The sequence below is a fragment of the Lagopus muta genome, chromosome Z, assembly GCF_023343835.1.
Source record: "Lagopus muta isolate bLagMut1 chromosome Z, bLagMut1 primary, whole genome shotgun sequence".
Lineage (NCBI taxonomy): Eukaryota > Metazoa > Chordata > Aves > Galliformes > Phasianidae > Lagopus > Lagopus muta.
In genome coordinates, this window is record NC_064472.1 from 35,031,749 (window position 1) to 35,047,622 (window position 15,874).

General features: G+C 37.7%; 1 protein-coding gene across 6 annotated transcripts in view; it reads right to left on the reverse strand.

The window, feature by feature from the left end:
• APBA1 (amyloid beta precursor protein binding family A member 1) overlaps positions 1-15,874 on the reverse strand; it is an 81,255-nt gene that overhangs the window by 17,907 nt on the left and 47,474 nt on the right. For 5 of the 6 annotated variants that reach the window (XM_048931291.1, XM_048931293.1, XM_048931287.1 and 2 more), the window contains exons 2-3: positions 14,506-15,710; positions 2,587-2,688 (exon numbers count right to left, since the gene is read on the reverse strand). In XM_048931291.1, coding sequence (XP_048787248.1) covers positions 2,587-2,688; positions 14,506-15,657 — 1,254 coding nt within the window. In that variant the 5' untranslated portion in view covers positions 15,658-15,710. The remainder of the gene's footprint in view (positions 1-2,586; positions 2,689-14,505; positions 15,711-15,874) is intronic. The other variant, XM_048931292.1, reaches the window with a different exon arrangement.

Below are 15,874 nucleotides of genomic sequence, written 5' to 3' on the forward strand. Positions count from 1 at the left end.
CGTCATACAGCCTATTAAAAACATTTCAAATTTTATATTCTGTGGTATAATTGAAGCCACTAGAACTTTGACACCAGCTCTATTTACACTGCATCAAGCATAAGAATATATTTGCTACCTTCAATTCTCTAAAAGGTGAATGGTTCAAAAAAAACTTATTATGTATATGTCAATACACAGTGCAAAGGAAGACCTTATTTCCAGCTGCAGCTTTCTGTATGAAACACACTGGCTAACACTTCAAACACCTGAAAGCTACAAATTCAGTAAGACTCACCATGTTATTATACTCAATAACATACTCACATTGGAAAAGTTATCAAAGAAAATTCAATATGCCACATACAGATGACAACAGATAATGGAAATAGATGCTGATATCACAAGCATCGCAAGTAAGAATTTTGGATAGCCCAAGGATTACAAAACTTTAATGAACATATAACTGATTTGTATCAGCAGTAACTCCTTCAATGACTGTCCAATTCAGTAGTATTAAAAGAAGAGCCACATACAGTCAGAATACTGCACATTATCTTAGACAGTTTCGAGCTGCAGTTATACATATTCATATTTATACCAGTATGAAAAATTAGTCTCCTTTATTGAAGGAAACTTACTAGGTTCTGTATGATAGTGATAAATATAGGTAGACCAGGAAGGTCTCTGTTAATTGACAGACTAATCCCAAAAAGTTTTTCCCATTTTTGCAAACGGAAAATACATGCAAGTAATTTTTTTTTCAAGCACCGATACTGGTCTTGCTATAAAAACCACTCAAGAAAGAAAAACAAAACACACATGACAGCCAACAGTCTATGCAACCCTTAAGTACTTGTTCCTTCTAAAAATGACTAAGCTGTACTGCAAAACAAAGAAGGCTCCCCACCAGAGGTAGTACTAACATAAATAAAGATGTCAGTAAACCACCATCTCCTGCTGCCAAGGCATATCAGCTGCTGCACAGATAGAGACATTCATTCACAGATGTGTGGCTCTTTCACCTCTTCAGATTAATGTTTTTTACTGCACCACCTACCTATACAGGCTCAAAAGTCATTTGCTATTGCTACTCGCATGTAGCTAAGAAGGATATTTAACAGACGGACGCTGACCACACCAGAGGACAAATCCACTGCACACCACAGATAGTTTATGCAAAGAAATGTCTTTTCTGATAAACTTTTTTTTTTTCTTTCTTTTTTTTTTTTTTTTTTTTTTTTTTTAATTCAAACAGCGTGCCCAAAGTTTATAAATACAGATTTGGCAACTGCTCAGCCATCTGGCTAGCGGATACAACTTTTTCTCAAGATAAAACCATTAAACTGTCATTACACACGCTCTTACAGTGAAAACTCTCACCAAAAAGTCATATTTTTTCTTTTGCTCTTTATCCAGGTCAAAGGATATTCCACTAAGGCCACAGGAATACTAAGGAAACAGGCAAAACTGCTAATAAGATGAAATCTACACCTTTTAATTATCCAAAAATAATGAAATGCTGAGATCATCAATGTTTCATTACTCTTGTTAGTATTTTTACTGCCTTTTGGCATAGCATTATACAAACTGTACCTTAGAAAAAGGTTTTTATTAAGATCTTAAAAGAATTCCCCAAAACTATGACTCTGTTTTATCACTCCTCTTGCATGAAGATACTAAAGCAGGCACTATTGCTCATTTGAGAGGAACAAATGGACTTATTCATCCTACTGTGGATTTTACCAGGTTTACCAGGATTAACTGTCACCATGCGTGAACACATACTAAAAACTGAAATGAGCAGCACCTTATCTTGTTTTCCACATTTTTCCCCTGAGTAAGTTTATCTAAAAATATTTAATAGTTAGAAAGTACATGAAGTAACAAAATTTATAAGCTGAAGAAAGCTAAACGCTTGAAGAAGCTAACAATACTGCAGCTAAAAATGTAATGACGCAATCCACTGATTAAAAAAAAGAAAATAAACCAAATTTTGAGTAGGTGGAACTAGCATGCAGTAAAAAGCTAATAGGTGAAATAATGCGTAAGAAAGTATTTAGCTGCATTGTGCAAAGCTTTATTGAGGAGTCAAGAACTCCTAAATTCTGACTGTGAATCACTGGCAAATTATCATCAGATCACATTTAGTTCTTCCAATAGCTCTGTCTGCTAATATAGTAATGTTAACATACTAAGTAGAAAAAATTACTAAATTAATTTTATTTAAGGAGGATTATTCACCTCTCTGAGAAACATTACTTTCTTTGTTGGAAGACATTTTGAACGGGAAAAAAGAAAGAAGCTCCTTCATTTGTCTCTAATACAAAAGTGATTTCTTCTGTTCTTCTTCCAGCCTGGTAAGTAAATTTTGCAGCAGCCAAACAGAATCAGAAATGTCATGATAACCCTTCTTAAGTATGTTAGAAATTCAGTTGGACAGCCAGGCAAGCACAAGGGGAAGAAGCTGTAAATCAGCTGTAAATCAGTAGTTTGTTGCAGTATTGACAGAAGAGAAGGGATTGCACAGGTCTAAGAGCGGAATGACAACAAAAAGGCATGAGCAGCATGAACAAGACTGTGGCTTTTAAAAAGGTTTCACTCTACCTCTTTATTAGTGGAGGGCTCTGCTGTACTGCAGACATCCTGGTGATGTTGCCTACTTGACGACTCAGCACCCCGAGGTGAAGAAGAATCTGGAGATGGAGACTAGACATGGCAAGAAAATAAAATTAAATAATGATCTGAGTGAACAATGTAGAAATTCTTCTTTCATAATTTCCTCTCACTTGGCAGAGGAAATAGGAAATGAGTGAAAAAAAGGAAAAATAAAGAACAAAACAGGACAAACATTTTTGAGATGTTGTAACCCTTGACTTTATCACAATGACAACATGTAACTCAGTACCTCACTGGACTTGGTCTGAACAGCTAAGTCTTTTTAAAAAACCATTTATTTATCAGTAATGTATAAAATAAACAGGTGGAAGACTTGAAAATCTGTACACAACGGCAATAAAGACCGAGCCAAAAAGTGTGTCATAACATCATTTTTGTGAGGTAAATGGAGGATTGCCTGTGGCACTGGGCCAACTGCTTACATTTACTGTCAGCATTCAGCAACACTGCAGTCACAGGGCTGCCAGTTGCGCAAGAACATTCCTGTTACGTGCAGGCAAATGATTCTGTGAGCTTACTGAAAGCTGTGAGCAACACAGACCCATGTTCTAGAATTCTGACATTTAGGAAAGAAAATATGAAGTCATTAAGCAGAACTAAGCTGTGATGGTAGACAGGCGAGTTGATCACAACCAGAGAAGAGATTCTGCTAAAGGTAACTTACTCTTAAATGTTAAACTGTAAAGATGGAAGAGAAGACTGCAGTTTCCCCTAGCAGCACAAAGACTTTCAGGCATAATAAACCTGAAGTAGTAAATTAATTTCATTTAAGCAGAAGCAGGCTGTAAAACTTGTCCATAAATGTCAGTTCCACTATCTTTAAAAATACCTTTTATTAACTGTACAAAGAAATACTAACATACTCAAGGACTTCTTAATGTACTAAATGGCTATACAGTACCAGTATAATCAATGGTTCTTCAATCTGGAGGATTTACAAACTCTGTAAATACTGCACAGTTCATTCTATGATCTAAATAACATATATGCCTCCTACATCAAATTTCCTAATTTCCTTTACTTCTTTAACCCATAGCCTTTAACCCATAACCCGTGTCTCATACCATTTCCTAGTCATTCAGCATCATCATATTAGAACATCACAGTATAAAAACAAATGGAACAGCATACAAAGCAGTATCATCAAATTTCCAGTTCTATGTGATCTGTCAGTGAGTATTTTGGTAACTGTGGGAGAGGCTATTCTAACCAGAAGCTGTTCCTGATGAATGCTGACAAAGAACACCATAGTGAGGTACCACAGAAGGGCAAACTGGAATGTAAACGTGACACAACACTGAGTTGGAATTAATGATGGTGACCAAAACATATGAGAGTACAAAGCGTCAAGCCAGCACGAATTTTAAAGGCAGATTTTCAAAAGGTATTTGCAAAACAAGTCTGTGCACATGATAAAACATAAATCCTCTAAACCAACTTTAGCATTTGTTTATACAAGCTGAGTTTTTAACTCAGCAGAGCCAGATTTCTACAACCTCCTTTGATATAGGGAGTTTGGCCGATTCAACAGTTCATCAAATGAACTGTTGAATCAGTGGCAATGATGGCAAAATAGTCTAATACCATTCTTTCATTTTCTTTACAAGAAGAAAAAAGAAGAAAAAAAGAATCCTCTTCCCTAACCAAAATTATCAATAATAATAATATACTGCCTACGAATAACAAATAACAAACTCCCTACAAAGTTTGCTACACAAGAAGAAACAAGTACTGCCCATGAAAACTTTTCTACCAGCGTTTGAAGAAGAAACATTCAGTTTTCCTTCACATCACAATGTTTGTTCAGAGCCACCACTTACAATCCACAAAGAAAGAATGCCATCACAGTCTGGAAGTAGCTTTTGTGCCAATAATGAAACAAACTGACAAATCACAGCGGACAGACAACTTGCACAGCTGTTGTATAAACTGAATTCTAAAATAAATGCTTACCGACTGCTTCATTATCTGATAAGAAAACAAGTTCTAGAAACCTAACAAAAATGCTTTTAGAACAAACAAAATAAATGCATGTGAAGCATGCTGTTATTACATAGAGAGATCCAGCAGAGGAATGAAAGTGTTTTCTAAAGTGCAGTAATAAAAAAGTACAAGTTGCCCACTTGAATATCTACTTACGCTTTTCTTACGATACTCAACCTGGTACATCCAAAAATTCTCCATCTCAATTTCAGTGTTGTTTGATTCTAACTAACACACAACTCACTCCACTTGAGAAGCCTTCCCTGCTATTGCTCAAAGAAATTCTGTAACAGAACTTGTAACAGGAGAGGATGAAGCATTGTGTTGCATGGAACTTATCCAGGTCAATCCAGCTGGCTGCTGAATAACTTGTGAAGAAAAACATAACCAGCACTGAAACTTCTTCAAACACAACCACCTGCTTTCGTTTTATAAAAGCAATGCTGTTTTACCTATTTATGGCAGCAGAGTCTCTGAAAACAGTATAACTTTGGGCCACAAATAAAACTGGAACAGAAAGGATGAAATGCTACTTCAGCACAGCAAGATGAAGTTAAACAAAAGACCATTACTTAAAATGTCTGCATACAGGCTTCTTGGTCAAAGAACAGCAGATTACCTCTTCCTGTACCTAATTCCCAGAAGATAATTGGGTAAAGCAAGGGCTTTAAATTTAATTGACCTCAGTGACAAAAAGTTCCCTGAATGCTACCACACATACTAAGCAAAGGTCAAAGCACTACAAAATTTTCAGATCCAGCATGCAAGTGTAGTCAGATCTGTGCCCCTTTGTTTTAATTGTCTATCCATTGTAATCTATCAAACTATTTCTCGCTATTAATTTAAAACTGACTTTCAGACCATGACTGCATTCCTTATATACTATAGATAGTGTTATTAAGCATTGTACATTCAGTATAGTTATGAGCTAGTGTTGAAGTTGTTCTTTCCTTCAGGAGGAGAAAGAGTAAAGAAAATGCACCTAAATTCCACAGCTGAAGTTTTTAATAAGCAATCCATCACAGCTGTCCTTTTTCAGGACTTGATTCAAAGTATACCTCATAGAAGACAACAGACCATTCATTTAACAGATGCTGGATTAGGACCTTGAGTTTGTCAGAAACTCTCTTACAGTCTACAGAATCTCCAGTTAAGCAGGATGTTATGCATATTCACTACTCTTCTCTAGAAAGACATAAAACAAGTTCTGTCTGATCATGTGAGCAATAACATGATAGTATTTAGAATCACAGAATCACCAAGGTTGGAAAAGACCTCCAAGATCATCCAGTCCAACCATTCACCAGTCACCAATATTTTCCCACTCATATCCCTCAGCACAACATATAAATGCTTCTTGAACTCCTCCCAAGATGGTGACTCCACCACCTCCCTGGGCAGCCCCATTCCAGCACCAGACCACTCTCATGGAGAGGTATTATTTCCTAACATTATTTCCAACCTGAATCTCCCCTAATACAAGTTGAGGCCATTCCCTCTCGTCTTATCACTAGTCACATGGGAGAAGAGGCCGATCCCAGCTCACCACATCCTCCCTTCAGGTAGTTATAGAGAGCAATAACGTCACTCCTGAGCATCCTCTTATCCAGACTATACAATCCCAGTTCTCTCAGCTGCTCCCCATAAGATCTGTGCTCTAGATCCTTCACAGCTTCACTGTCCTCTGGACATGCTCCATGGCCTCTATGTCTTTCATGTAGTGAGGGGCCCAAAACTGAATGCAGTACTCGAGGTGTGGCCTCACAAGACTTATGCAAGTTTGATTTCTGATTCTTAAAAATCGAACTAGAAATCAGATTGCTGGATCTTAGGAGCACCAACATTTTCTCACATCAGGAAACATTTTCATCACTTCAGGAAAGGTCTGGCAGGAAAAAAAGCACTTAAGTAGAGCTCTGTGAATTCAAGTTAGTGACCTGTGTCTGATATATTAATGTATAAAAATGACAGTATAAAGGAAAAAATCTTGATTTTACTTCTTTGCTGCTAGCTCAGTTCATAAGAAAAAGAACAAACTGCAATTTTCATGTGCCAAATATGAAAACATTTTCTTGGATAGTTAAGTACAACACTAAAGTACCACAAGACAGTGTGCTTTATAAGTAGAACTTTCCAATGCAAAAAGACATAAATCACTCAACACAGGTAATCTACCTTCCACTCCTACCTATGGCTACCTCAACTAGCTATCAGAAGGCAATATTTCTTGGCCAAAACTGCCTATTTTGTTGTTGTAGAGCATCTACTGTGACTTGAACAGTTAAAATTCTGTTCACTAAAAACTAGACTGGCACCATCAACATATATTCATAGCTTTTAAATGATCTCAAGTACCCATTAAGAATAGAGCTAAGGAGCTAAATTTCTTTACAATATAACTAATCATTATTCCTAGTCTGCTTTGTATAAATTTGCATTAAATGTAGTGTTAAGATGAAGGCTTTGGAAAAAAAAAAGAAAAAACTATTGTACACATACACACATACTGTGGAGCAATGTACGGAATTCATTTTTTACCTGTGACACAAGAAAGAAACTCCAATTTGTTCTCCAGTTAAAAATGTGACACAACCACATCTCTCTGCGTAACAGCACACTCATGCATCAGTTTCATAAGTGGTTCAGGACATCCTCTTAATACTGCTAATTTGCACAGATGATAACAGAGGTTAACTTGAGGGAAGATAACAAACTGACTGATCTATTCAAATGAGAACAAAACATTTAGTGGCTATAGCACCTCTCCATATAGAAATCCCAGGCACCCCAGGTGACTCCTGCTGCACATTCAGCAACTCAGAGGTACCACTCTTTGCTTCAATGAGCAGACCACTGCCTTCAGCAGGGACTTTGCCTGTGCAGTGCAACTTCTGCTGCAAAAAATGACCAAACAGAACACAAGTAAGATACTTGCTTACAGTCAACAAATCACTATTCCTGCAGATTCAGATATGGCCATGAATAGCCTGTAAACACAGCTAAGACAGGTTATGTTTTGTATGTAGTTTAAAGTGATCTGCAACAGTGAGACATGCATGTGCCAAAGAGGTTGCGTATGATCAGAAATGAGCTTTATATAAGATCTGAGAACTTCAGCAGTTCAAGGCATCTTGGTTTGAGGTGATCTCACTGGTTTGGCTGAAGATGTCTGCTGATGATAAAGCTTCCTGCCACTCAGAGCCAGAAGACAGTGACTGACAAACCTCCTGAGGGATATGAATGTCTGCGAGTGCTGAAAGTCTGAATAAACTAGCTTTTAAAACACTGCCCATTACCGTCTGCACAAGACAAACACATAATTCTACAGCAAAACTCACTGAGGTTAAAAAAACTGAGATTTTTTTTATCTGAGTTATGATTGCATATCTACACCAATGTCTTTCAGAAAAGATCCCAATCTGTTACTGTTTTAATTACTAAATCTTGGATACAATATACCTAAGGATAAGAAGAACATTAGATTTAGAAATTTAGAAAATTAATTAGATGAGCTTACAGTAAATGTAACTCAGACTGCTAGGGAAAGAGGCCCTTTGCCTGTTCCAAAGAACCTCTCAGCCACAGAAATCAGGAGTAGTAAACATGCAGTACCACAGCCACACTCTATGGGCTGGTAACTTCTCTCTAAATAAAACCTTACTCTATGGGCTGGTAACTTCTCTCTAAATAAAACCTTAAGTCTGCACAAGCTCTGACTGTCCATCAGACAGCACACATATGAAGAGGGCAGGGTCCATTCAGCAGTGTGTGCAACAGAAGGAAGGCTGACAGCACAAGAGGACTCCTAGAGCTGGTGCAGTGCTGACTGCTTCTCCCTCTCAAGCATGGACTTCCACAGCTGTACTTTCACTTGAATTCATAGTTTGAATACGGTTCCATGACTCAGTTTGAAAAAAGAAAAAAAAAGCGTGCTCTAGAAAGCACTTACTATCATGAACATTAATTGATAAACGTCTCACAGAATCATAGAACACTCTGAGTTAGGAGAGACCTACAAAGATCATCAAATCCAACTCCTGGCTCTGCAAAGGACTACTCAAAATTCAAACTCTATGTCTGAGAGTGGAGAAAGTTAGAAGGCAGCCTAGCACGGACTTACAGGACAATAGTGCAGTGTCTGATGCACGGACTCATGTGAATGATTCAAACTGTTTATTACAAGTTTCATACCACTTATATACCTTAACATGTTTTTTTTTCTAGCTTTCTCATCCAGCCCTACAACTTTCCCATCCACCTTTACATGTCAATAGAGCATTCTACAAAACACTCTTCAACCATTCATGCGGGCACTTATCCAATCAGAACCGTAAGACATTCTTTTTACTTCTAGAGGTGCCCTTGGTACTCACGCTGTTTATCTCGCTCCACAGCTGCTGCTCTGAACAGTTTTTCTTGTATTCCAACATAATAGCAAATAAGAGCACAAGCAAATGACAGAGCAAAGAATAGTATTCTACAATTGAGAAATGCCAATTGAGGATGACATGAAAACTTAGTCATAAATCTTAAAGACCTGGATGCAAGATGTAGTGATTCAATACAGGAACATTAAGGCATCTTAATTTTCTCATAGACAACCCTCAGCTGGTACTCACTGCTCACAAAAGCGCACATCACAGGACCACAGATGTACATCTTAAAGAATGAGGATGCTAAATGAATGGTGTATTTCTTTCATTTTCAAACACATGACAGTGTACTTTCTGACATTCTTTATAGAAAGTACATATTTTTTACGTGACTACTACTGCATTTTCTTTTCAGCAGGACCCTCAGCTACTAAGAAACTCTGACTGGCTTTCTTCTGTGTGACTGATGAATCACCATAAAACTTTCTGCTCTGGGGATTAAAATAAATATTTTTTTTTTCCTTAAGCTGAACTTTCTATAGATTTTTAAGACTGTGATCTTGACAGAAAGATGACCCATAGTTTTTGTGCTCAACAACGAGTTTTAAAAGGCTCACTCAGAGAAAGAAAGCAGTATCTTAATAATACAAACTCATATTTATTTCACTTCTGTTCTTTCACTCCCAGTTCATGTATTAGTGAAACCTGCTTAATTATTTAAAACAGACTTCTTTATTCCCTTGTTAATAAAACATCAGTCATCTTCTGGAAAAAGTGAGGCAACTTAATCTCCATAAAGACACTCAATTTCTGGACTCATCACAATTGAGATGTACGGCTGAGAACTCAAGGATTGAAATAAAATACCCATAACCAAAAAGAACACAGACAATACAGCACATTCTGTTTTATGTGAAAGGCTTACTTTAAGCTGTGAGTCTCCACCTCACAAATCCAAGCCATCTACGTATTCAGTTTGAATTTGCATTAGGTTTTATTCTAATGACATCACCATCTCAAGTGTCTGCAGAGAAACAGAGACTGTGGCCACCACTGAGGGATCTTTACAAAACTGAAGTCTCAGAACACAGCTATAAAACATTCCTTGCAGGTCAACAAAACAGTTTTAAGATCTATAATTTAATAAATAACAGACCTCAGTAAACCACTGTTTTCTCCTGATAGTGGAGGAAATAAAGTAGGTAATGTGACTCTATTCTTTGGTCATGAGAAGACAGAAATATTCCTTAAATCCCAGCCAAAAGAAGATCTACTTGAGTGTTTGGGCCTTTTGGTGAATTTCTCAGCAGGCCCATATATTTTCACAACATAAAAAGCCACTATTATCACAGCTGACATTTTAAACGATTTTCAGACCTTTTGTACAATTTATACCAGAATACTCCACCTTATTCTGAGGTATCTCCTACGAAGAACTATTATTCCTTTGTCTACTCTGCATCCACGCACTGCAAACATCTTCTACACTGATCTTTAAGCACTGTAATTCCTATGCTTGGCTAGTTGTACCCACAACAATTTTCTAATGGAGAATCTGAAAAGAGTAATAAGCCTGAGCTACCTAAATGAAGTACAAGCATTCCCTTCCATGGAGATAACTGTAGGAATTGAGAACAGTATCCTTTTAGGGGATATGTAGGCAGACCATAAGCTTCACACTGGCCTCCAGCTATAAGTATTGTTTAGTAGCTATGAATAGAGTATCTCCAGTTTCACACTGACTTAACCTAACTGCAGCTTCACAGCTCTTTTCCATGGGTCAGTTTTCTGATGTCACATTTCTCACAGCTGAGCAGCTTTAACTGTTACTGCACTTGAAAAAGATGCACTCATGAGGCTATTTCCAATATATTTTAGAAATTTCCATAGATTTTAGAAATGTACGTTGATTTTTCCTATCTCAGATGTCAAGCTACAAAAAACAAAACAAAACAAAAAAAAAAAACACAAAAAAACCTGTATTTATTACAAAGACAAAGATTAAAGATCAGTGTAGAAGACGTTTGCAGTGCATGGATGCAGAGTAGAAAAAGGAATAATAGTTCTCCGTAGGAGATACCTCAGAATAAGGTGGAGTATTCTGGTACACAAATTGTACAACAGAGAATTGTTCAGGTTTTATCAAATACACAAGTACTATACTTTTCCACAAACCACCTGGTACCTAAGAGAAAGCATCACTAAAGAAGGTGCACAAGATCACTGCAGCAAAAAGTCTCTATTGTTTAATAGATAGTTGCAGATAGTTGGTTACCCTATTTATTTATTCACACAAGTCTGCTGTCTACCTTTGACATCACCATACTACCCATTTATTGCAGTAGAACTTCTCATGGCTGTTGAGTAGTTTTCATTCTTTGTATACATACAAGACATTTGCTGTGGGGAGAAATAGGAAGGAGTGCCTGAAATTCCTGGCAGATTAAATATTAAGTAAATGTGGAAACATGGCTTCTTAAGAACAGACTTTTACTCAAGTGATCTGTATCCTTCAGATGTTTACTGCATAAATCTTTCCTAAGTACCAAAATATATCCAGCTGCAGGCTAGCCGAAAACTTCTTGGTTTCTAGCTTCTCAAAATAGTCTCTGGGCAGCACAAAATCGTCTTCGTCCACACATTCTTCTATGAAATTATCATCTAAATGTTCAGAACTAAGGAGTGACTTTATTGTGAAAAAAAGGAAAAGAGTTTGTCATATTTAATGACTCTCAACTGGAAATCATTCTCCTGACTCTCTAGCTGAATCGCTCTCTCGAAGAGCTCCTTGCTAAGCAAGAAGTGACCATTACTTAGCTCTAAAATGGACTCTACCAGTTTCAGTATCACATGATTAACTGTACAGAATGATTACAAGTATTTCCAAGCAAGTATTACCTCTAAAAGCAAAACAGTTCCGTTAAAAAAAAAAAAAGCAATGTGAGGACAATTTTCAAAGCAGACCTTCCAAAATAATGAAGGCAATAAAATACTCAATTTGCATCATCTGATGGTCCATGGTACTTCTAGGCAAAGAAAAGCATGTCTGCACTGCCTCTCTCTGTCATTCCTTCTTATATCAAAACCAAATATTAGTAGTCAGATTGAGTTACATCTCTGGCATAGACTTGATTACACTGAAAAGCTTGTGTTTGAGGATCATGTTTCTCTTCCTTCCAAATGGAGAAGGAAAATCTACATCCAGATAAACAGGCTTTGGCTACATTTTCACTCTGATCACTCACAGTCACTTAGTCAGCATTAACACAGTTTTGTTCAATTTACTGCTATGAAATCATGGAAATGCTCTGTTTACGAAAACAAGCTGTTCAGAACAGTATAAACTGAAATATGATGTGAAGAGTCTACTAAAGCATACACCATACAATCTTAAATTAGAAACAAAATCCCCATCCAATCCCAAGTCCTGTACTATATTCTTCTTCTGCAATACAGACTTCCCCCAATCTGCTACAGATCTTCTAAACCATTATTTGACTTACTTTCTCTTTCCAAGAGCACAGACTGCCTGTACAGTCTGTACAGACTACAACCACCATTTAACTTTGCACACAGTTATACTTATCACTACACATCACTGTTTTAATTGTAGTTGGAACTTAAAATCTCAGTCAGGTTCTTACCTGACAGACAACGAAAACTACTGAATTGGTGCAAAACTGAAACACCAAAGTACTTCAATATAGATACCAATATTGAGGGAGACTGATAGAAATCTGTTTCAACTACTGTATGAATACACCTACCAGAATACCTGGAAAATCAAATTCTGCAAAATGTACTGATACTTAAGAGATCAGTGAGCACGCCCTCAGAAAGGACTCACCACGGATACACAACTTAGTCTTGCTGAGAATATCACTCATTCTGGCTGTTACGATCAGACAGTTAGGAACCAATAGAATGTTCTCTGACCTTCGCAGAAAAAGACAGCACTGGAAGATACAGTCCAAGGATCAAAATGTACAGCAAAAGAGTAATGTAATCCATATTCAAACAAAAGCAGAGAATTAATGAAAGCTTTTGGAAATTTTTTATATTAAAGATACTCATTCTCTTTTACAGAACAATCTGAGAATGTTCCTTTAGCCTTCAAAAGACTGCTAATCAATTCTGTAACTTACTTAATGTAAAAAAAATATTAGTAGGAATAGTTTTTGCAGTGTTATTTATTTTGGTTTCATTAAAAATTTCAATGAAAATGTGGAGGAACAAAAACAAACTCAAACATACTTATCACTATATGTTTCTAACAGCTTTGAAACAAAAATAAAATCTGAAAGCTACTTCAATCCCATGTTCCAAAATATCTTCTCATTTGTAGAAAACTAGCATTCATAGTTTGGAAAACAGATTAAATAAAAAAAAAAAACAGAAGAATGCAGTATATCTATACATGTGATCTTTTTTCACCAATTGAATTCTCTTTTCTGAGCCTGAGGTGTTCTGGACAATTCTGACACAATCCTAGAATTTTAGAGTAATTTAGCTGAGAAGGCCAAAAAAAAAAAAAAAAAAAATCACCACAAAAAGTTCTTCCAAAACAACAAAACACAGAAAGATGATTCAACAGCAATGAAGAGGATGGAGCAGATGTTTGCAGTGCAGCGCAATTATTCTTGAACTAATAGCATGGGACTGCTTCAGAAATTGTTTTTGCCTGGTAGGTTTAGTATCCCAGCTATTTTCACAGGCATAAATTTAACACAGTTAACAGATGTTTATGAGTTTATTTTATTAGAAATACAGAAAACGCATGAAATTTCAGGTAAATATTATATAAGCCACAGGAACCACAGACTGTGAATTAATTCTGATTCAAGTTAAACGTCATGCCAGAAGTAAAGAATTTGAGAAATGTTCATACTGTATATCTCAATGGTCTTTGATACTTACACTGATGGAGATCAAATACATTTTACAGTGTTAATATACTGAAGATCAAAGCACAGTTCTAGAGAATGCAGGAGGCCAAAGCCAGTGAAGCTTTTCTGGAATCTGGATATGTGACATCATCACATATAAAATTTACATATTTTTGATGGAACTGTTAATATTGCTATTGAGACTCAGAAACCTAGAATTAACAGAAAAATGAAAGGCTAAATTATATAAGACAGTGTTCAGAGCTACTGTAAATATCCCATGGCAATGAAAAATTGAAAAGCATTTGCTTCAGGAGCAAAAGAAGTGAAGAACTTTGTGAGTCAAATCCCTTATTAGCTTAACTGGGGTCAGAAGTATTTCAACAAGAAAATTTTGGTCCACTTACAACACACGTATATACATGTTTACCTTTTATAATCCCTCTAGTGTACATATCTTAAATAAGTAAAGCACTGCATAATTTGCTGAAGAACATGTCCCAGAACATGAACAAAGTCCACCCTCTCTCACTGCAATGTATGCTACTGCTAAAGAAACACATGAAGAAACACGTAATTGAGAACTGAAAGCTTTGTGTACTCACATCTCCATCTAGTGGCCTCTGGTCGTCAGAATCCCTGGTCGGGCTGATGTCCTGCCGCATCACCCAGATAGGCTCCTTCGGTTCATCGGGAGTATAAGGAGAACGGATGGTTCTTGTCTTCACTTCCTCAATAGCCTCTTTAATATCCTTAATGGCTAGTGAAATTGCATCTCTCTTTTCCTTGCTGTACCTCTGCACAGTTTCTCCCGAGCTGGATGTAACTCGAGAACCAGGTGGGAGCTGGCCATTGCTTTCATGCCCCCCACCAGGAAGAGCATGAGCATGCTCCAAACTCTGCTCGGCTTCTGGCATGTCTTCAGCTGCCTTGTCCAAGCTTTGGGAGCTCATGCTCTGCTTCACCTCTGCCACAATCTGATCAATGTCCTCCTCTTGTTCATAACTATCCATCCTTGGGTAGGGTGCAAACTCTGCCTCCTTTTCTGGGCTGTCAGACTCTCCATCAGACCGCTCATCATAATGGTGAAGGCGGGCACCAAGGGCCTCCTTGCGGTAATTGTCAGCCTCCTCCCTTTCACGCTCATACAGCTGGATCCCCTCCCTAGCATCAAGGTCTGGTGTATCCCCTATCTCCTCATACACATGCTCCTGCAGTCCATAGTCAGCGTAAGGCTCAGCATACTGCTCATCCTCCCCTCGGTGGAATAGTCGATGTGTGTAGACATACCCCGAGTAGGCTGCGTTCATGGCTTCCTCATGCTCGATGGAATGGAAGTGTAAGTGATTGGGCAGTGTTCGGTTATGAATAGCCTCGCCATGCTCAGCCTCAGCATTCTCTGTGTATTCCTCAGACTCAGGCCTATACTGCACTGCATATGCACTCTCATCTTCATTCTCCTGAACTCTCTCTGTGTCGTAACTATCCTCCACTGTGGCTATCACATCCCCTTCTGCAGTATCTGTATGATTGTGGAAGCCACTCTCAGTGCTGGCTGACCGAGCTAACATCCCTTCCTCCTCCTGCCCAGGCAGGCCCCCTTGGCTGCTGTTTGTATGCCTTGGATAGTGAGTTGCATACCGCTGCTCCTCTTCCACCTGTGAGTGCTCCAGGTCAGCTTCTATTGACTCATTCACTGCTCCACTTGCTGGCTCTTCACTTACCTCCCCATCAGGCGGTCCAACCAAATGATTCATGGCAAGTTCTGGTGGGTAGGTCACTTACTCTATTGACATTCTGTCAATCACAGCTGGAAAGAAAAGAAAAAGCAACAAACTATGAAGTTACTCTAAGAAAAAGTGGAGACAATGAACAGAAGCAATAAATGGCACCCTTCCATTCCCAGCAGATAAACTTCTGATTCCATCAGCTCTGAAGTCAGAGGACAGCCAGTACTACAGTACAACCTCCTGT